The sequence below is a fragment of the Ursus americanus genome, chromosome 28 (assembly GCF_024610735.1).
Source record: "Ursus americanus isolate L20-20 chromosome 28, mUrsAme1.1.p, whole genome shotgun sequence".
In the NCBI taxonomy this organism is placed as follows: domain Eukaryota; kingdom Metazoa; phylum Chordata; class Mammalia; order Carnivora; family Ursidae; genus Ursus; species Ursus americanus.
In genome coordinates this window covers 3,764,338-3,786,551 of record NC_142154.1, presented here as the reverse complement: position 1 = coordinate 3,786,551, position 22,214 = coordinate 3,764,338, and the positions used below count along the sequence as shown (strand labels likewise).

General features: G+C 43.6%; 1 protein-coding gene and 2 long non-coding RNA genes across 7 annotated transcripts in view; 1 reads left to right on the top strand and 2 right to left on the bottom strand.

Annotated features, from left to right (window-relative positions):
• Positions 1-557: 557 nt before the first annotated feature.
• Positions 558-13,763, bottom strand: LOC148107541 (uncharacterized). The gene is made up of 3 exons (XR_015722076.1): positions 13,214-13,763; positions 3,089-3,260; positions 558-2,788 (listed from the first exon to the last, which is right to left on the bottom strand). It is a non-coding gene; the product is annotated as an uncharacterized LOC148107541 (long non-coding RNA).
• Positions 6,803-22,214, top strand: part of TM6SF1 (transmembrane 6 superfamily member 1) — an 83,172-nt gene continuing 67,760 nt past the window's right edge. The window contains exons 1-4 of one of the 5 annotated variants that reach the window (XM_087856592.1): positions 6,803-6,891; positions 16,827-16,927; positions 18,490-18,650; positions 19,985-20,116. In XM_087856592.1, the coding sequence (XP_087712718.1) occupies positions 20,103-20,116 (14 nt within the window). In that variant the 5' untranslated portion in view covers positions 6,803-6,891; positions 16,827-16,927; positions 18,490-18,650; positions 19,985-20,102. Of the gene's footprint in view, positions 6,892-16,826; positions 16,928-18,390; positions 18,651-19,984; positions 20,117-22,214 lie in introns of those variants that run through there. The other 4 variants (XM_087856590.1, XM_087856591.1, XM_087856593.1 and 1 more) reach the window with 4 other exon arrangements.
• On the bottom strand, positions 14,069-21,949 carry LOC148107540 (uncharacterized). The gene is made up of 3 exons (XR_015722075.1): positions 21,661-21,949; positions 15,318-15,410; positions 14,069-14,265 (listed from the first exon to the last, which is right to left on the bottom strand). It is a non-coding gene; the product is annotated as an uncharacterized LOC148107540 (long non-coding RNA).

Here is a 22,214-nt window from a genome sequence, read left to right as displayed (position 1 = left end):
TATTTCTATAATGGGCATCGAGCATAAGTGACTGATAACTATACGAGGAAATCCTACTAAACCTAACGGAATGTATTCCTGACTCAAATCTCCTTAATGCCAGAGGCCACTCCAGTGCCTCCCAGAAATATAGGGGAATTGGGATGGAAGAATTGTCAGAAACAGCAGTCTTAACCAATTGTCATTGCAATATCTTACTCTGCAAATTTTAGAAAAATATAACATCGTGTGAGTATCTTGCTAGAACCCCTTTCAGGGTCTTGGAGGAGGTTTGTGCAACTGAAGGGCCCTGAGGCTTAAGCTTCATCGGTTTCATGATAAATCTGCCTCTGCATAGACTTGATGTGACAGTTAACTGAATTAATGTATGGAAAACAGTTAGAACAGCCCGGCAAGAAGGTAAGTGATCAATAAATATTATCTATTATACATTACAGATACAGAAATAAACAGACAAATACAGCAGACTAAGAAGTCCAGAAACAGGCCCAGTTATATATATATTTTTACTGGAGTTAGATTATATTTCATTTTGTACACCAAAATATATACCTGCAAGAATAAATCTATATATATAAAAGATGACAGTAAAAAGAAGAAAAAGAAAAACAAGACATAAAACAACCAAAATAAAGTGCAAGTGAAATGATCTGGTTTTGAGGTGGGGAATGCCTTTCTAAACAGAACACCAAAGACTAAATCCATTAATAAAAATACTGGCAGATCTGACTACATAAAATGTTAAAGTTCTGTTCATCTACACATAAAGCATAATATTCTTACAAGTAAAAAAACAAACCAGGAAAAATGATTGTATAATTTATGATTTTATGAAAAGGGAAGTATCCTTCACATATAAAGAGCCCTTAGAAATCAATAAGACCAAACACCACCCATCTCCTTTTTTTAACAAACAAAGGACACGAACATGGATGCACAGAAGTATAACCTTTCTTAAGGGTGATTCAGAAGGGGTGCCTGGGTGGCTCAGTTGGTTAAATGTCTGCCTTCAGCTCAAGTCATGATCTCAGGGTCCTGGAATTGAGCCCCACATCAGGCTCCCTGCTCAGTGGGGAGTCTGCTTCTCCCTCTGCCTCTCCCGCTCATGCTCTCTCTCTCCAATAAATAAATAAAATCTTTAAAAAAAAAAGTGATTCAGAAATGTTTGTCTATAGTTTAAAATCTACATATCTTTTGTTTCAGCAATTCTACCTATGGTAATATATCCTGAAGAAATAAGAGCTGGGTACAGAATTTAAAAACAACAACAAGGATATCAAACCATTATACTTTTTAAAAATGAAAACAACCTGGACAGATGATTGGTTAAGTAAATTATTGAACAATCAATCATGTAATGGGGCAATAAATGCCTATTGAAGAGTGTTTACTGATATGAGAGAATGTTCTCAACCCATAATGCTGAGTGTGCAGCCTCCCATTTTGCCCTATGGGCTCAGAGTACACATCTTGTTTAAATGTCTGAATTATGCACATAAAAGACCGGAGGTTTATAACCACTGTTATTAAAATGGTATTTTGCAGTGGCATGGGATTGTGAGTGAGTTCTCTCCTTACTTTTTTATTTGAGGGTAAGAAAGGGTCATTTTTTTTTAAGTCAAAATACTCTGAGATGTGCCTACATACAACTTTTGAGCTAGCTGAGTGGTAAGCTATGGCAAGGACAGTAGCATGCCCACGCCATAAGATGGTTTATTTCTTTGCCTTTCTTTGAGCTGCTATTAGGGATCACCTGTCATTTGACTAAATGCAACTTAATTCAGGTCAACACTCTACTTGCCCTTAGGTGCAAGGCACTACATATGAGATTGCAAAGACGACTAGAACACATTACATGCCCCAAAGAAGCTAATAATGTAGTAGGAGGGGGAAACCCACTGGGACCTACTCAACTAGAAATAAAACATCTTTTTTGGATTTAAAAAAATACAGCAGCAAAGGCAATGTGCCATGCCCGAGACTAAATTCAGCTTCCTTACGGAGCTCTTCTTTCTTTGCTTGTCATTGCTTTCTGGAGCTCAGCCTAGGAAAGTAATATATGTCACCATGTGTGCTAGTTTATAATTAGAACAAATGCGAGGACTTATAAGAAAAAGACCTATTGGCAAAAAAACATTTAGTAAAACTCTAGAAAGGCAGGCAGGAGAAAGAAGGAGGAAGAGATCTATTTTGGAAATTTATTTAATGCCAAAGACAGAGAAGACATTTAAAAAATATAAAAGGCAATTATTATGTCCTTAGGATTTTTATATTCCAGGAGAGCATGAAAATGTAGCTGCTATTGGATTACCCTCGATTTGAAAGGATGAGCATCGTAGGTATAAATAGAAGCTAAGGTCAAGAAGCTAAAGGCAGAAAAGACTCACGTGTCCCGCAGAGGCTGATAAGCATGTGAAATCATACCCTCGGCTCATAAGGCTGCAACTATGCCTGTGACCCGAGTCTGAGCTCCAGGGAAGAAGGGGAGGGTAAGAGTCAGAAGGACCCAAGGTTGCCCTTCTTGTAAATCTCAGACTAGTCCCAATCTTCAGCAAACTTCATTCTAGCACCAACACAGAGCAGAGAATTAGTTCTAAGATCTCTGAGCTGACGTAGTAATTTTCTTCTCACACTTCACTTGTTTCCAATTGAGCATCAACATATTTCAGAAAGGTATGGTTGGCCTAGGCCCTAAAAACCCAGGGGAGGTTGCCCTCCTTGTTTAGGGTCAGTGGTTTCTGAGGGTTTCCTGGAGGCTTTCTGAGAAGACTTTTCTGGAAGCATGCCCCTAGGAATTAAAGAGCAGACAGGTAGAGGGTCACCCCTAGTCCAAAGCAGCTTGCGTCTCTACCATCTTTCCACAGCCTGGCCTCTCACTATGCTGACCTCCCCTGTCCCAGATTCCCCATGGTCCGCTCTCCCCACTCAGCCAGATCAGGGCCTTCTCCTGTGTCCTTTCATCCTTCTCCTCTGTCCTATCTGCTTTCACGTCTCCTCAGACTCCAGCAGGACGTTTCCCTGAGCCCCTCCCCTCCCCTGCTGCCTGGACCGTCCCCTCTGTCTTGGGCTCCGAGTGGCGTTGGGCTACCTGGATGTTTCATGGATTGTCTCTCTCTTCTTTACGTCTGACTCCATCACTAGATGTCAGACCGTTCTTCAGGAAGAGGAGAGAGAGGCCACAGCTCTTCCTCAGACACAACTCGTCTCCGTGTAGAAAGAATGTTTTCTTCTGACTTGGCCTACGAGTCATTCTTCTGGACCTGCATGAGAATTGAATGACTGATATACACTTCTAGTCTGGGCCTCACCTGGGAGAGGGGACAGGTCTACCCACCCCAAACAGATTCCTGGCACTGAGGTATTTGGCTCCTGGCTGAGAACAGGAGATAACGTCTGCCCTTACCTGTGGACCTCTCCGATCTCGAAAGTCTTCTCAGGCAGTAACATTCCTTTGATTCAGCTTTCTGGGAGACGAATATGGGAAAGCTGTTTGTAATTTCAAATAGCCCTGGCTTCTTAACTCCAACATCTGTCATGGTGGCTGGCCCCAGAGCCCAAGGCATGGTTTATCTTTATTGCTTTCCCACCATTTTTCTTAGGAACCCCAGATCCTACAAAACTCTCATGGACCCCCTGAACCCATCATCTTATGTCAAAACTTCGCCCCCTTCCTCTGACCCCATTAGAGCATGCATTACTCTGGGCCAGTAGGACAGAGCTAAATGTTCGGTTTTTAGTTGACTAACGCACAGGGGTTGTTCAATAAAGAGGAAGGTACGGGGAAGCTTGATTTGTTAACCAAGCAGAAATCGAAGTCAGGGCACTCTGAGGGCAGCTTATGTGGATGCTGCAATAATTGTTCTAATGATAACTTCATATATCTTTTATGAACTTTCTATAGTAACTTCTTTTTTAAACCCCGGCCTATTGTTCTTAGATATATGTCTTCTTTTCCCTCTTTTCCAAATGGTGGACCTCACATGATCCCCCAAAAATCCGTTCCAGATCCCAATGTGAAAGGCCCCCTCCAAAAAAATCTTACAGCAAAAACACAGAAGAACATATTGGAACAGACAGAAATGTCACAAAAAGGAAATAAAGAACATTTCACTTACCAAAGAAAAATGAATAAGTTGGATTATATTAAAATCAAGAAGTTCTTTATCAAAAGATGCCAATAAAGAGAATAAAAAAGGTAAGTCATAAATTAGGAAAATATAATCGCAGCACGTATATTTGACAAAGGACTATCCTCCCAAGTGTATAAATTGATAAGAGAAAGGAAGCTAACTGAATACAAAATGGGCAAGAGATTTGGATAGGCACTTCATTAATGAGGTAATGCAAAAGTCAAAAGCCCATGAAAAGCTTTTCAACACCACCATCCTCAGGGGAATGTAAACTAAAACTACAGTAAGATACACTACCCCGGGGGCACAACGTCTACAAATCAATTGGTGATAACAAGTGTTGGCAGTGATGAAGAACAATCAGAATGCTCAGGCTAGCCTGATGGGCATGAGAAATCCACGCAATCATTTTGGAAAACCATTTGACATTATTTCCCAAAGACGAACACACCTATACTCTATGACCTAGAGATTCGACTCCTAGGGATAATTCCAACAGAAATATGTACACAGGTTCACCAAAAGACATGCCCAGAAATGTTCATAGGAGTACTATTTGTAATAACAACTAGAGGCTAGTGTTCCTCTTCAGTAGAACAGAAATATAAATTGTGGCATACTCATACAATGGAAATCTACACTAAATGAATCGATACATGTAACAGAATAGAGGAATTTCACAAACCTAATATTGCATAAAAAGAGCCAGACGCCAAGGAGTATGTGATGTATGATCCTGCATATGTAAAGATCAGAACCAAGAAATTAATCTTTGGCGTGAGAAGCCAAGCAATGGAAATGGCATGAGGTGGGCTTCTGGTGCTGTTGATGCTCTGTTTCTAGATCTGGCTGTCACTAATGGGGCATAGAACCCATTTTGAAAAGTCACTAAACTACACACGTAGGATTTGTGCAGGTTTCAGTGAAGGTTAGACTCCATTAGAGTTTTCCAAAAAAATGTTGGAGATTTGTTCTCCAAATGCTTGCATTTCTTCGGGATGGTTTAGTCAAGAAGTTTTCCTTAGGATCTTACCGGCTTTTACTGTCATTTTCCTTAGATGAGTTTTTGTTTGCCTGAATATTGGTGACAATGTTTTGCACATGATAAATGGTTGTGTTTTAGTTTCCTCTTACATAATGTTCCCTTGTAGCCTTCTCTCTCCAGAACGGAAGGCTTATCTTCCTGGAGCAAGAAAGGGTGAATGTTTCCCTCTTTATCAAGGTGAATGGTCTAAAATTAGGGTGGCTAGGGAGAAGATGCCATGTTCACTCCTGACCTTCTTTTAGCCCCCAGGAATGCAGGATTGAGAGCCAGCGGCCCCACCATGGATCTAAAGGGATGAGGGTAAGGTGACCCCACTGCCTGGACCTCCTGGTCAGGGGCCAGACAGATAATGTGATAGTGATTCAGTGGAGCCCATAGGTCAGTGAAAGCCAAGGTGAGGTAGGGCCAGCTGGAGAGCAACCCTCAGGCTCCAACCAAGAGAAACAAGACTGGACTATAGGTGACAGCAATCACAGGGTCAGCTGTGGACACCAGAAGCCAGGGCCCAGGCCAGTTACAGTTCAGTGGTCACTGGTCACACGTACCCAAGGGCCAGCATGAGGCGGCAAAATCTTGAGGTTACATGGGGCCCCTTCCCTGAACCCCAATTCTCCTAGAGATAAGCTGGAGAGGTGCGTGGGTGATGGATTGAGTCATTTTGCCTCTGAGGCAGTCTGACTTAGAGGGATCGGTCACATTCCTGGCTTGGACTAATTGTACTGGAATAGACTAGAATACATTTGTTTCCTTGTCATCTGATCAGTGGGACCTGGAAAGATGAGATCACTTAAAAATAAATAAAGGAGCTGTATTTCTGCAGCACTCTTGATTCTAGTGTGACTACATTTGCAGCTCTCTTCTTCTGATTTTTCTTTGACTTTTTTCAACTTGTAAACTTTCATTGCTGCTGAAAATAGTTCATTTTAGGAATTTTTCTAGGTATTTGAATAGAATTTGAGAAGAAATCTCCTGGCACTGCAACTCCCACCATCATCCCTTTATTCATTAGTAAAACAGTTTGTTTCTTTTACTTTGTCAATTTATTCATCATCCGACCATCTATCTAACCCACCCAAACAATAACCATGTGCCAGGTTTTGCTCTAGAAGATGAATGGCCATCTTGGGGAGGCTCAGTTGGTTAAGTGTCCAGCTCTTGGTTTTGGCTCCGGTCATGATCTCAGGGTCATTAGACGACTGAGCCCCACACTGGGTTTCACACTCAGCATGGAGTCTCCTTAAGACTCTCTCTCCCTCTGCCCCTCCCCTGCTAAAATAAATAAATAAATCTTAGAAGACGAATGACAGTCCTTGCCATCAAGTTTCAAATACGGAAGGTATGCAGGCAACGAACACTGTTCCACGGTCATCATTCCACCTATCCCCCCGGGCTTGTTTTCAGTTTTGGTGTCTAGGCATTTTCATTGTCAGTCATTGCTCAAAGTGCTGGGTTTCTGAATCGTAGGACACGAGGACAGTAGTCTTTGAGAACTCCCTTGCTTTGGAGGATCTGATGCAAGATGTGCATCTGCTGCCCCAGACCTGGAACCAGCCTTTTCTCTAAGGAACCTCAGTTCCCTTCAGTGGGAAATATATTTAGAAACCAGAATCTGGCCTCTAAGGAAGCTCACTTATTCTGGGTTGGTTGCTATTTCTAGTTCTCTTCAGTGGACAGAGATGAGAGAAAGAAACTCAGGAGAGCAGCAGATTTTGGAAGGTAAAGGAAAAACTAATTCTTCTCAGTGATTTTTCTATTACTGATCATTTAGGTTGTATTTGTGTTAGAATAAGAAATACATCTAAGTGCCTTAATTTGCAGCTTTTTTGCCCTTTGAATTCATTTGCTCGGGATAATTTACTTTTGTAGCTTTATTAGGACAGAGGGCAGAAACACTCAGGTGTCTTCTTAATTATTTCCTCAGAGACTGTATACAGGACCAGCTACATAATTTGTGGCCCCCTAAAAAATGAAAATGCAGAACTTGATCCAAAAAGCTGTAAAGAAGTACCACTAAGGTACTCAAATGAAAAGCTTTTTTATTTTTTCCACTGTCTCTCCCTCTTATTCTCTCTTCACTTGTCCTGGTGTTTTCTATTTGCTATTTAATTTAACGTGCCTATCCCTAGCACAGGGATACTGGCAGGCTGAGTGCCCACCTCACAGGTGCCCCCACGGCCCATCTCCCCAGCAGCAGGTAAGGACCATACCAGCTGCCAGCATCCTCCCTCCAGCCAGCCACCTGAGTGGTGCCAGGGATGTTCCCCTCCCATAGACCTGCTGCCCCAAGCCATCAGGATGGGCACCCAAGGGCACTGCAACCTTTGTGCCAGGATTTGGTGAGTGCCATGGGTGAGGGATTTACCCTGTGAATTGTCTGCTGAACGCATCACAGCATTTCCACTCCTGGGTGAGATCAGGTGCCGCCAGGCCTTCGCCTGAATCAGCACGGGGGGTGTGTGCCCAACTCAGATCCTTCCCATTCTAACCCAAGGCCCGCACCATGGATGAGGATGACAGTGGTTGCTGGGCAGGAGCAGGGAGGGGAGGCCAGGTAAGGCCCAGGGCACCAGAGGGAGTTACAGGTGCTTAAGTTGGTCCCTGGGAAGCAGGGAGGCAGCAGGAGGGGGACAGTGCATGAGCCAACTCTCTGAGCCTCAGTGCATGCCCCACTGTCCCATCAGACTTCACCTACAAAACATAAATTCAAAGACAAAATTCTTAGGAATTTAAGATGGGGACTGCAGAGCATAATATCTCAAACTTAGGGCTCTCCAAGCACAGGGTCCTGTGTGACTGCACCAGTCCTATGCCCATGATGCTGTCGCTTCCTACACAGTATTCAGCAGCAGCTTTTAAATATGATCGGGGCCCCTGGGGTTCTTGGGGTTCCAGGGGTTCTGTGAGGTCAAAACTACTTTCACAGTAACACAGACATAGTTTACCTTCTTCACACTCACTGTCGCAGGAGAGCTGGCTGAGGCTTTCCTAAAGCTGCCTGACAGTGGGGTATTTTAACAGGTTGAGTGCAGAAGAGAGAATCCGCTGTCTTCCGTGAAGCCAGGCATTCGAGAGGTTTTTAAAAATGTAAAACAACACCACTCTTTTCACTAATCTCTGTTGTGGAAAATACAGTTATTTTCCATAAAAGCATTTTGCTCTTATTTTAAAATTTTACGTATTTATTTCTATATATTCATTTTTGTTCTTATTTTAAAACAAATGACTAAAGATATTTTACATTTCCCAGGTTTGATTCCTAACACAACAAATATTGATAGATATAACCCATATAAACAAAGGCTCGTGCACACCCTCAATACTTCCTTAAATGAATACATTTTAAAAATTGAGGTTAAATTCATAATCATAAAATTAACCATTTTCAAGTGCATAATCCAGGGCGTTTACACACTCGTTCTATTGTGCGACCATTCTCTTTTTAGTTTTGACATTTCATCACCCCAGAGCGAAACTCCATGTGCATTCAGCAGTCACTCCCCATTCCTCCCTCCCCTGAGCCCCTAGTAACCGTAGGTCATCAGCATTCCGTCTCCATGGATCTGCCCGTTTGGGACGTTTCATATCAAGGAAATCGCCCACTCGGTGACTCTTCTTTCACTTAGCACAATGTTTTTGAGGTTCGTTCACACGATTAGCATGTATCAGTAATTCATTCTTTTTTCTACTCTATTGTATGATTGATAGACCATATTTTCTTTATCCTTTCATCAGTGGATGGACATTGGGGTTGTTTCCGCCCTTTGGCTACTGTGAATAGTAGCTGTGAACATTTGTGTACAAGTATTTGTTGGGATATGTGTTTTGAGTTCTTTGGAAAGTCTGAGAGGAGAAGGATTATGGGATCATATGATATGCTACATATAATTTTTGTTTGTTTGTTTAGAGAGAGACCGAGAGCGCATGCGTGCACGAGCGGAGGGAAGGGGCAAGGGAGGGGGAGAGAGAGAGACCCTTAAGCAGCCTCAGGCCCAGGGCGGAGCCGAACACGGGGCTCCATCTCAGGACCCTGAGATCTTGACCTGAGCCCGAATCAAGAGTTGGTTGCTTAACCCACTGAGCTACCCAGGCGCCCCTCTACGTTTCATTTTTGGGGAAGTGACAACGTATTTTCCAGAGTAGCTGTATCGTCTTATATTCCCACCAGCAATGTAGGACTGTTCCAATTTCTCCACATCTTCCACATTTGTGGCTTCCTATTTTTTGATTGTAGTCATCCTAGTGGGTGTGATGTGGCATCTTATTTGTGGTTTTGATTGGCATTTCCCTAATGATTAGTGATGAGCATCTTTTCATGTGCTTACCGGCCATTTGTCTATTCAAATCCTCTGCTCATTTTTAAATTGGGCTGCCTTTGTGTTATAGAGTTGTAACAGTTTTCTATATTCCAGATACCAGACCTTGATTGGATATATGATTTACAAATATTTCTTCCAAGTTTGTAGGTTGTCGTCTTACTTTCTTGGTAGTGTCTTTTGATGCCCAGAAGTTTTAATTTTGATTAAGTCCATTGGTTTTGTTTTTCTTCTGTCACTTGTGGTTTTGGTGTCATTTCTAAGAATATCTTGCCAAATGCAAACTCATGAAGATTCACCCCTATGTTTTCTTCTGAGAGTTTTCGGTTTTAGCGTTCACCTTTAGGTCTATGATTCATTTTCAGTTACTTTTTGTATATTGTGTGTGGTGGAGGTCTAACTCCATTCTTTTGATGTGGATATCCAGTTGTCACAGCACCATTTGTTAAAGAAACTTCTTTTCTCCATTGAATGGTCTTGGCACTTTTGTTGAAAACCAGTTGACCAGAGATTTTTGGACTTACTTCTGCACTCTCAATACTATTCCAATGATCTATATATCTGTTCTTATTCCAGTACCAAATTGTCTTGACTCCTGTAGCTTTGAAATTGGGAAATGTGAGTCCCCCAGCTTTGCTTTTCCTTTTCAAGATTATTTTGGCTATTCAGGGCCCCTTGTAATTCCTTATCAATTTTACAATCAACTTGTCAATCTCTGCAAAAAAAGAACATTGGGATTTTCATTGTTTTCATTGAATCTGTAGCTTACAATGGGCAGTATTGCCATCTTAACAGTATTAAGTCTTGTAATTCCTGAACCCAGAATGTCTTTTCCATGTATTTAGGTCTTTATTTTCTTTCAGCAATGTTTTGTGGTGTTCAGTGCACAAGTCTTAACACCAACTTGGCTGAACTGATTCCTGAGTATTTTATTCTTTCTGATGCTATTATAAGTGGAATTGGTTTTTAAAGAAATTTTATTTTCAGATTGTTCATTGCGAGTATATAGAAATACAACTGATTTATGTGTGTCAATCTTGTATACGATGATTTTGCTGAATCCATTAATTAGCTCTAATAGGTTTTTTGTGGGTGTCTTCTTTGGGATAGTCTATATATGATGCTATCTGTTAATAAAGATAATTTATTTTACTGGAGTGCCTGGGTGGTGCAGTCAGTTAAGCATCTGACTCTTAGTTTTGGCTCGGGTTGTGATCTCAGGGTGGTGAGATCCAGCCCTGCGTCAGGCTCCATGCTCAGCATGGAGTCTGCTTGAGATTCTCTCTTCCTTTCCCTCTGCCCCCACCCCCTCCACTCTCTCTCTCTCTCTCTCTAAAATAAATAAATCTTTAAAAAATAATCTTACTTCCTCCTTTCCTTTAATTGCATCCCCCCTTCCTCCTTTCTAATTTGGATGCCTGTATTTCTTTTTCTTGCATATTTGCTCTGCCTAGGACTTCCTGTACAGTGTTGTTGATTAGCAGTGGTGAAAGCAGGCATCCTTGTCTTGTTCCTGATTTTAGGGGTAAAGTTTTCAGTCTTTTATTGTTGAGTATACTAGCTTTGGGTTTGTTGAGTGCTTTTATCATGAAAGGCTTGCTAATCTTTAAGAATGTAAAGGGGTCCTGCGGGTATAGAGTATTAGTTAAGGACAAGGGCTTTGAAATCCAGCTGCCTGGTTTCAATCACAGCTTGGTCACTTTCTTGCTTCATGACCTTGGACAATTTGCTGAACTCTTCTGTTTCTTTCTTTGGAAAAGTTTCCTTATTTGGAAAATCAAGATGACAATAGGGACATAATCTACTTCAAAGAGTTAAGTGAAGATTAGATGAAGACACATCAGAACAGTGCCTGATACAGAGTAAATGCTCAGTAAACGTTAGCAATTATTCAGAGAACTGAACCAACTTAAGTGTTCACTGGCACTTTCTGTATTGCTCTTTTCCTAAAGTCTACCCCACACAGATTGGATCATTTGAATTTGCTTTAATTATTTAATAGAGGGTGCCTCATTTTTCAAATTGCATTTACATTCCCGTAATTACCATGGCACGTTAAACAGTCTTTGAATTTTTGTCACTGTTGTGGCTTCTCTTTCCCTTTTCAATCTATTTTAACTGTCCCGTTGTACTCTCCTTATCAGCTGTCTCATGTACTATTCTGATGCAATCAAGAATAAGATAACAAACCCAAATTAGTCCAGTGTATACCCCCATTATCAAAGCTGTTGTCATGTTCATAAAAATAGTATTAGGGCTCCAAGGACATTCAGGAGCTGGGATGATCTGCCCCACACGTTCTGAGCCTTTGAGAGAAGCCGCAGGGACTGAGCAGTTGCTGAGACTCTGCTGCAGGGATCTAAATAGGACCTTCCACGAAAAAGCGTGTCATGGCCAGAAATGCGATTCAAAACAGCAGGCTGGGTTTCAGAGTCCGCATCCCCAGGACACGCCGCCTCTCTGGTTACAGGAAAGTAAATATAGACCAGGCTGATGATGTGAAGACATTTCATTTAACTTTGCCCCTCTCTACTCATTTCCCAGCAACAGAAAGGAGATTAACCCAGTTCTAAGTAGGTCTGCTTCTTACTTGCCCATCGGCCCCTGAAACGAACCTTCTTTCTGAGGCTGATTTTTCGGCTTTTGCTCTCGAGTTCATGCCCTCGCTATCTGGCCTCACTATCTCTTTTCTTTCTGGTGACTTCAATGTCTCCATTCCTACTGGCACTTTCTCCTGGTACCCACAAATATTTACGTATGTCCCCTAACAGAAAAGATGTCCTCAACCCTCTGTCAGCCTTGAAGTGGCCCCCTTTCTTCCTCCTTCCTATCACAGAATCTTCACTGCACATCCGTATCTCTCGCCATTCCCCAGGCAACAACAGTCTGGCTTTGGCTAGTGCTCCCCGAGCACCTCAGGCCGTTGACTGGTCATCTCCCAACTGCCAAGTCCAGTGAGTCTCTCCAGCCACTTCATTTGACCTCGCTGGGTGTGATATGTGACCACCCCCTTTGCCTGGGTTTTGTGCTGCAGTTTTGTGATTTTTTTTTTTCATACCTCTCCAATCTTTCCTTTTCAGTTTCTTGCATGAGGAGCTCCTTGTCTGTCCCCAGCCAGCATTGATATTACTCAGGGCTCTATCCTTAGTTCCCCTTCCCCCCTCCAACTCACTCTCTGCACAACCTCATCTGTTCCCATGATTTCAGCCAATGTGGGCGATTCCTCCACCCCTGTCTTCATCCCTGATCATTCTTCTTAGCATAACCCTTGTTTTGGATATCCAAATGTCCTCTAGAAATGTGCCTACTGGAGTCCCACGAGCACATCAGACCGAGCCAATGACATTTCCTTCCCTCCTTCAACACCTTCTAAAGTGAATTGCTATGACCTGGTTTAAAAAAAAAAAATCCAGCTGAAATCCTGGTAATCAAGTGGAAAGAATGTCTGGCTGTTTGACTTTATCCTGTGGCCTCAATAGACCAACTGATGTCCGAATGCAACAGAATTGTGTTCTGTACGTCATAAACCGTGTTCAGAGCTGAGGGAAGCCATGCGCTCGCACCTCTGTCCTGGACTCAGCGGGGTGCTCTGGCTACAAGTGCCCGAGCCCTGCTTCCTGTCCTGGTCTGCTCCTGCTAGCAAGGTGAGTGTGGGCAAGGTTTTCACCTGGCTAAGCTGCCGCTTCATCTCTCAAACAAGGATAACAACATTGCAATTCACCTACCTGAGAGAACACAGAAAGTCGGGGTTTTTCCGTCAGACTCACACGCAATCAGAGATCTCGTGCAGGACTGGCCTTTTCTCGTAATTCCAAAGATACGGGAAACTTGGAGACTCGAGGCACGAAGAAGTCTGGGATGCCCGGTGTAGCTCCAGGTCCTTCCTCATCACGCACAGGTGCGCCCTGGCCCAGAACGAACATTAGTGCTCAGGAGTGCTGCACGTGGGACGCTGCAGACACAAAGGGGTCAGGAAACGGCTTCATTTTATACTCCGGTAATGACCCAGCTGAAGCTCGTGTTTTCCGGAGGCTAGGCCCCACGAAGTCATGCCTTCCCGGCATGTTTTCCATAAGGAACTTAAATAGACCAGTTATATCCTGGCAAGTGGCTTGCATAGATAAGGCCTTTTTGTTTTCCTTCCCATGGTACGGGCTATCAAGAGGTGTTTAGGAGGAAGCTGACTTGGGTCATTTCTTTTTGTCTCCCCACCTCCCTGCCCCGCCTGGGTCTTAAAGGCAGGAAATATGACTTAAGACCACTACCCACCTCTTATCTCGTCTTTCTGGTCTGTAAGACCCGATTCTATTGGGTAGCAACACCTAGAAGGAAGGGACCCGGCCTCAGAGAAAAACTGTAATGGGCTGAAGTCTCGCCATTTCCACTAGCAATTGGTTCTGAAATGAGCACACAACCAGCTTGGCCAATGAGACGGAAGAAGTCTGGGAGCAGCCTCTTGGGAAGCATTTTGCAGTCCAGTCAAAAATAAAAGCCAAGAGGGGCACCTGGTTGGCTCAGTCGGTGGAGCCTGTGACTCTTAATCTCAGGGTTGTGATTCGAACCCCAGGCTGGGTGTAGAGATGACTTAAAAATAAAAATTAAATCTCGGGTACCTGGGTGGCTCAATCGGTTAGGTGTCTGACTTTGGCTCAGGTCATGATCTCAGGGTCCTGGATTAAGTCCTGCATCAGGCTCCCTGCTCAGGGGGGAGCCTGCTTCTCCCTCTTCCTCTGCTGCTCCCCCACAACTCGTGCTCTCTCTCTCAAATAAATAAAACCTTTAAAAAAAATAAAAATAAAATAAGTACATCTAAAAACATAAAAAATAAAAGCCGAGAGAGGAAAGAGCTGCGTGTTGACCAGCTTAAGAGGGAAAAGCCTCTGTGCTGAGCATGGGAATTAGGAAGATGCAAAGCAGCTGGGTCCTTAGTGACATCCTTGAGCTGCTGCAGCTCACAGGGAAACTTCTTTCCCCAGGATTCTTGTTATGTCAGATTTTCAAATGTCTTCATGGCTGAAGCCCAGCATGAGTTACACATTCTATCACTTGCAACTCAAAGTGCTCCGAACAGCACTGCAAGGCCGTCCAGTTGGGTTGCTTGAGGATCAAGAGAGACACAGAATACAACGTGTCAAGCATATAATAGATCTGATATTTCTTACAACGACTGCCCAGCAGTTCTTTCTTTCCTAGTTTATAAAACTTAATTTTATTTGAGCAGTAATAAGCGCCAGGGAGGAGGACTGTCTTTGAGCCTTAGCGAAGAACCCCAACAGGTTTCACTATATCTTAGCCTCCTAGGTCCCTGTCCCTTCCTTCTCCCCAGCCAGCTGCCACTCCTAAATTCTCCTCTGGTCCCTGCCCCTCACATCCAAGTATCCACAAGCTCTGAGGATTCGAGTCCTAATTAGCCTCTCCTTTCTATTTCTATTCTAGGGAACTTCTTTCTGAGATGCTCTCTCTGCCCTGGTCCTTCAGGGATCACTTCCCCTGAAAGGACTTCTCTGACTCGCCTGCCTCCCTGGCCAAATTAATCACTCCCTCCCCTGTGTGCCTTTGAACCTTATTATTTTTGTCCTTCTCAAGTATAACTTTGTGATCATTGACTTAGTGGGCTGAGACTTAGATTGTGAATGGGTTGGTAACTTGTTCAGACTTCCCATTTTTATAACCACAGTGCCTACAACAGGGTGCAGCACACTGTATTCATTCAATAAATAAACATGTATTGAATGGATGGGTTTTACATTCGGTCCTTTGCATAGGCATTCGGCTAGCTCACCAGGGCTTGGAGCTGGTCGTAAAATGTAGAGCTTGTGTAGTCCTTACCGATCTTTCCTTCCTCCTCTCCTTTCTGTTGCCCACCTTTAGGCCAGTTTCTTCCACTCTGGGCATCAAGCAGGTGGTGAACCAATGAGCAAGCTGTGAATGTGACCATTAAGACAGTCAGTTTTCACCACTAACAGAATTCTTATGGAGTATTCGTTATTCAAGACCCCATAGTTTGAGTTTATGTAAAGTGGCAAAAGTCATCAACCCTCTACATGTTCACTAATGAACTGGTTCAGTATGAAAATGGTCCCTACTGGATTAGCCTCAAAGGCTATCTGGGCCCATTGAGTCAATGGCATTTTTTTTCTGCCTCTCCTGGATTGTTGGGTTGCAGAATTTCATAAAGTTGATGAAAGCGATGTGGGAGAAAGACTTATTCACAAATAAGAATTTGATCATAAAACCAATTAACAAATGAAGAACAAAGTGGCAAAGATGAAGATGTGATGTGTGCTTCGAAGATGGTGATTCGAACATCAAAGGATTGAGAGCTGCCTTTGAAAAACTGAGTAATCTCTTGAACACTTACACAGAGATGCCTGTCTTGGATCTTGCTGCAAAACTCAACAATGAAATGAGTATTGTGTCTTATGCTATCATACCCATTCTATTTACTCATTTATTTTTATCAGAGTTATACATGTATTGAATGAGAGTAGATTTGCAAGGCTTGGTATGAAGGCAGGAGTCCCTTGTCCTACTTTCCCACCCTTGATTTCTGCTTCCAAAGGCAACATCCTCCAATGCTTGCTTTTGCTTGCATATTTCCAAGTAACACATTGACACTGCTATGTCGTGATTTTGTTCAGGTTTCGATGTTATTTACTGACTTTCTACTATGGGGAAATGAGACGGTGTGCTTAGTTTCGACTTCCTCTCACTACTTTAGCCTCAAACTCTGTTGTTTCTCCTCTCTAAATACCTTCACACAAAACACTCGGTCACCTAACAATTCCATAATTTTCTAGAGACGGCTCTCCTGGAGTTGCCTTCCTCCTGCCCTAAGCTGAGTTGTTTGTTCTCCAGGCTACACAGCCGCTACCCCTCGTCCCGGGGACCCCTTGGCCCTATTAATGGGCTGGAGCTTCTGTTTCTGAATCTCATGTCCTCCTCTGCATTGGACACTTCCCTGTATGAGTGGAACACATTCTCCAGTAGCTTTCTGAGAAAAAGCTCAAGGGAGGTTGATTTTTTGAGAACTTGATTTCTGAAAATGCCCTTTTGGGGGGGCACCTGTTATTTGATAGCTTAATTTTTTTGAAGTCCTGAGCTATCCGGACCAAAGTGCAAACTCTCCCACTAAAAAACATGAAAATACTCACATATAATTTGTATAACAGAATCACTTAAGCACATGGCCAGACCTGCACAAACATAAGCAAAGCCCCCAGAGGCTAAGAAGAAATCAAACTCGCGGCCCTGAAGTCTGTGAGTGATAGGTCCATGCAGCTCTCGGGAGGTTGTCATTTCAAAAACCTGAAAACTTGCTTTTTATGTCTATACCAGGCTGGGAGGCCCGGCTTCGAGTTCATTGGATGCAGAAGGTTGAAACTGACATCCCTGAAGACAGCTGGAACTTCTAAGGAGGCACATACCTGTGATAAAAGGTTGAACCAGCAAAACACTTCCCATCATTTAATAGTTAAAAATGAAGCTTATGTGTCACGGCTTGAACTCAGAGTAGGGGGAGAACTCTCCCTTGTAAAACTATACCCATCCTATACCGCTGTTCGAGATCTGAATTTCTGCTCCCGGCATGTTCTGGGGAAATGGCTGACTTTCCCTTCAGGTTCCTCTGCTGATCAACTGGGCCTCTTCCCGATGTCTAATTTAGGTTCTCAGGTGTCGTCTGTCTCTAGCCATGGATTGGGACAGTGTTTCTCAGAGTGCAGACTGGAGCAACTTGCTTGTTTTCCAAGCTCCACTGTTGTTAATGCTAGATGACAGTTCTGTTTCTAGTCCTTTTGCAGGAAATCCCAAAGATTCTGGGATTTCCTGTTTATATTTGGAGTTATGAAATTTTACCAGGATGTGTCTATCTGGATTTTAACTCAATTCCACACAAATATTTACTCATGCCTACGATGGCAGGTGCCAGGCTTCACTGAACAAGGTACAAAGCAGGCAAAGATTCCTGTCCTCCTGGAGCTCACAATTTAGCAGGGAAAGACAGGTCACAGACTATATGCGTAATGGTTAAGAAAGTTGTATAGCATGATAGCAGGTGGAAAGTGCTCTGGGAAAAGGCAACGAGTAGATCAGGGTAAGGGAGGTTGGTAAAGCTTAGTGGGAAGAGTTTAGTCTTTTCTTTAATTTTGTTTAGTGGGCCTTCTCAGTCTTGAATACTCATGCATTTCTTGAGCTTAAGAAAATATTGTTGTTCCTTCTCTGGTTATTTTCTCTCCCTACTTTCTCTATTCTTTCCTAATCAGACCGATGCTGGACCTCTTGGGTTCTCCTCCATGCTCTTATACTCTCTGCCTCTTTCTTTTTCTTGCTCTACATCCTTCAAGATACCATGATTCTAGATTAACTGCTTGGCCTTTAGCTGCGTCCAAATTATTATTCAGCCCATTAATTGAATTTTTGCTATTGCAATCCCATTTTCAATTTCCAAGAACTTTCTCTTGTTCTCTGTTCCCTTCTGATGGCCATTCCTTCCCCTTCCTCAGCTGACACACCTCAAGTTTCTCTAAGGATATTAATTGCAATTTTTATAAAGTCCTCTCTTCTTTCCTAAATTGCTTCTATTTCCTCCAAGGTCAATTTTTCTATTCAACGTGAGTCTCCTCTTCCATGCTATGGATTTTCCTAATATATTTAGCACCTTGTTTTTCTGTTTATAGATGCGACTGAAAGGCTATGTAAATTAGCATGGGTAGCTTTCCTGAGTGCCTTTGCAGATTTTTTGGCCCGCATCCGGTCTCTCTCAGCTGACAGAGCTGTCTGAGGGTTCTATGCCCATGCAGGTTCAGAATGTAGAAACCTTTCTGGGTACCAGGACAAGAGGCAAGTAGTTAGGCAAGCTAGAGACTCACAGTTGTCCCAGCAGGTTCTGCTTCATTCCCAGGCCCTACAACCTGCCTCAGACATTCTCAAGGCAGACTGCCCACCTTCTCCAGAGAGCTGGCTTCCTGATTAATGCTGCGTGTGAACACCCTGCTTCCAGCTACTCCATGTTCGTGCCTGGAGACGGAGAAGGACCGGCTGACTGAGCAGTTCTCGGTGCTGCCCCTCCCTGAGTGCTGTCCAGAGCCTTCACTTTGCATCTAATTACTCTGAACTTGGACCTGCTCCTTGTCTCCGTCGGGAGGCGTTTTGGTGTTCAAGGTTTACATTTCCTCTCCTCTTCCTCCATCTCTGCTTTCTGTTTTCAGTTGTCCACTGCTGCATGACAAACCACCCCAAACTTCGGTGCCTAAAACACCAAAAATGTGTTATTTTTTTATGATTCTGTGGGTTGACCATATAGCTGTTTTGCTTCATGGGGTGTTGATGCTGGGAGGGTAAGGAGGTCTGAACCAAACTTCTTCCATGTGGGTGCTGGCTACTGGCTGAGATCTCAGCTCAGGCTGTCAGCCAGCACCCTTGGTTTTTTCCCACATCCGCCTCTCCATGTGGCTGCTTGGGCCTCCTCACTGCATGGTGGCTGGGCTCCAAGACAGTATCCCCAGAGGACACACTCTAACATGTAAGCTCTTACCAACTTCTTTTTCAATTATGCTGTCCAAGGTCCCATTGGCCAAAGCAAGCCAGCCACATGCCAAGTCCAGAGTCCAGGCGGTAGAGATCAACCATAGGGCATGAACATCGGCAAGCGTGGCTCATGGGGCCACCAAAGCAGAAGCCACCATAATCGTCTAGGTATCTTTCAGATTTCTGGTCGACCAGGAGTACCCTTTCCTGTTTCAAGCACTGGATTATTTCTTCTTTCTTGAAAAAATATAGTTATTGGGGGCACCTGGGTGGCACAGTCAGTTGAGCATGTAACTCTCAGTTTCGGCTGGGGTCCTCATATCAGGGTTGTAAGATGGAGCCCTGCATCAGGCTCTGCTTGGGATTCTCTCTTCCTCTGCCCCTCCCCACCACATGCACGTGCATGTGCTCGCTCTTTCTCTCTCTTATTTATTTATTTGAGAAAGAGAGCACAAGTTGGGGGGGAGGGGCTGAGGGACAGGGAGAAGCAGGCTCCCCGCTGAGCAGGGAGCCTGACCCAGGGCCGACCTAAACCAAAGGCAGATGCTTAACCAATGAAGCCCCTCAAGCATTCCCCTCAAATATTACACACACACACACATACACACACACACACACACACACACACACACACACACACACATTTATTGGGCAGTTAATTATGTTAATTATTCTATGTTACCTATTACGTCATCTCTTGAATCAGAGGTTCAAGAGGGACCTAGAGTGGGGAAATTAATTGTCAAGCAAGCCCCTCAACCTCCCCTCTGATCAGTTCTGTCCAGGGATGACTTTTTGTCATCCCTCAGGAGCAGTCTGAATACTGCAGCAACCTTGGGTTTGGATTTAGTCCTTGTCCAAGTGCTCAGCCCTTTCATGCAAGAATGTCAAGTTGCCCTCCATTTGCTTGTCAAACCATAATGTCTGTCCTTACTCAACAACATAGACTCTTTCTTCTTTCTTGCCAGCCCCTATAATTTCAAACTCCCTATTGCTTCAATTGATGGAAACATTATTATATGAAATGATATTCCTCGAGCATTGTCTGAAGGATATTGCTGCATACCCTTTGATCCGAGCTGGCAGATGGATTCAGGTTGGTAAGTGAGAAGAACCCTGCTGGTGTGCCCCATTGAGGAGGTCTGTGAGGTGATGCTCAGTCTCTGTGGGAGAGAGTTCAGCGATCGTGGGTGATGGCTGCCCTGGGAGGGATGGTGCGCCTGTCAGGAAGGAGATCTCCAGCTCTGCCCCCAAATACAAAACGTATCACGGCATCACGCCAAACCTTCAGAGAGTTGCTTATCTGTGTGACATTCTTTTCCTTGAGTGTACTGAGTGGGTTTTGGCGCCGTGCCAATCACCTGCACTAAGATCGGACTGAGAGACAACTGTTCAGAATTTGATTCTATATTTATTGTAGGAATGTTGCTAAGGACATGCTGTATGACACAGTGTTCCCTTTAAGAGGAGCCATGGAGGAGTTCTTCTGAACAACTGATCTGTTTTTATCCTATGGATACTGTGAATGCTATTATGTTTCCCTCCTTGCTTTGGTTGCTAGGAAACCCAGGACAGTGGTACAGACCTCATCTGGCAACTGCACTAGACCTTTTGACAAACATTTTATATCCTAATTTCATCTCTCCTTTCATTTTATTTTCTTATCACTTTCCTACAGACTTCTGTCCTTCCCCCCTCTATTGCTTCACCTCCTTTTTTTTTAACCCCACCTTCCCTTCTTCCTCTTCCCTTTTTTGTTTTCAGTTAACATTTATTTGGCATCTGCTCTATGCCTGGACAGACAGCCGTTGTCACCCCAAAATATCCATGTCGCTAACTGTAGCCCTTGTCAGGGCACTCATGGTTACCAAAGAGAAATCTAGTGTTTAGTGTGACTTAGTGTTTAGAGTAACTTAGCGTTTCTCCGAGGGACTCATCACTGTGGTGCCTTCTCTGGACAGGATCCCGGTGATCTCCCTGCAAGGCCACAGCAGTCTTACCCTGGTCACTCTCAGGGTACTTGTCCTGTCCCTGTACACCCCATAGATCAGTCTGTCTGATTACCCCTCACACATTCGTCTAGAGTGTGCAGCCTCTCATACAAACACGAACACAACCTTTACAGGAAGGATTAAAAAGGGCAAAACTGAAGCATGTGCAGAGCAAGAGCTCTGGGGCTGGGGGCAGCGCGACCTGTGGGCTGACGTCTACCTTACTCCTTTAGAAGAGTTGTTCTGTGCTACCCTCAGCTCCCGCCCGTGACATTCTTTCTTAGTTCCTACGACCAAGTTCCCTCATGTTCTGCTTTCACTTCCCCTCTGGGGCAGAAACAGGCACAGTGAGTGCTGCTTCAATTGAATTCCTGATTTGTCCAATATTTTCAACCAATGTGACAAAAACCTGTGTCTTTCTCCCCAGAGAACGGTGAGTACTTCCATGGGTCTATTTTTGCTTGCTTGCCGGAAGCTTGGAGTCAAATTTCATAGCTACGATGTTACTCTGCGTGGCTTTTGCAAGATCGATGCTCTTAAAAAGTATACACACACCCAAACCCACCACGAAATAAAAAACCAAACTACTTTCTTGTCTGCATACCTTTTAAGTCACATCCAACCCTTTTTCAAGATGGGAATTTAATACTTACTGATCGGCATGGAATAGAACTCCAGTCCTCAGCTTCCTGGGCAAGGAATCGACTGGCTGAATCTGGAATGTGTCTATCCACCACTTCTAAGGCATCCAGCGTGGTGCTTGGTTAGCCGTGGCATCATGGGTAGAGGGACTTGGATTCAGACACTGGGTATATATTCATGGGTATAGTGACTGAATTCAGGTTCACCCTCTCTCTCAGCCTTTTGACCTCGGGCAAGTCATGTCTCCTCTTAGAGCCTCAGTTTCTCCATTCATAAAGGGCTCTCTCCGTTCTTCAGAGAGCTGCTGTGAAGGTTAAAAGAGATCATATTAATGGAAATACCTTGACCCTTGAACAACACAGGTTTGGACTGCCCGGATTTACTTATACATGCATTTGTTTTTTGACAAATACAGTCCAGTTCTGTAAATGTATTTTCTCTCCCTTATGATTTTCTTAACTTTTTCTTTTCCCTAGCTTACTTTATTTTAAGAAAATAGTGTAGATACATACAACATGCAAAATATGAATTAATCAGCTGTTTCTGTTATTAGTAGGCTATTAGT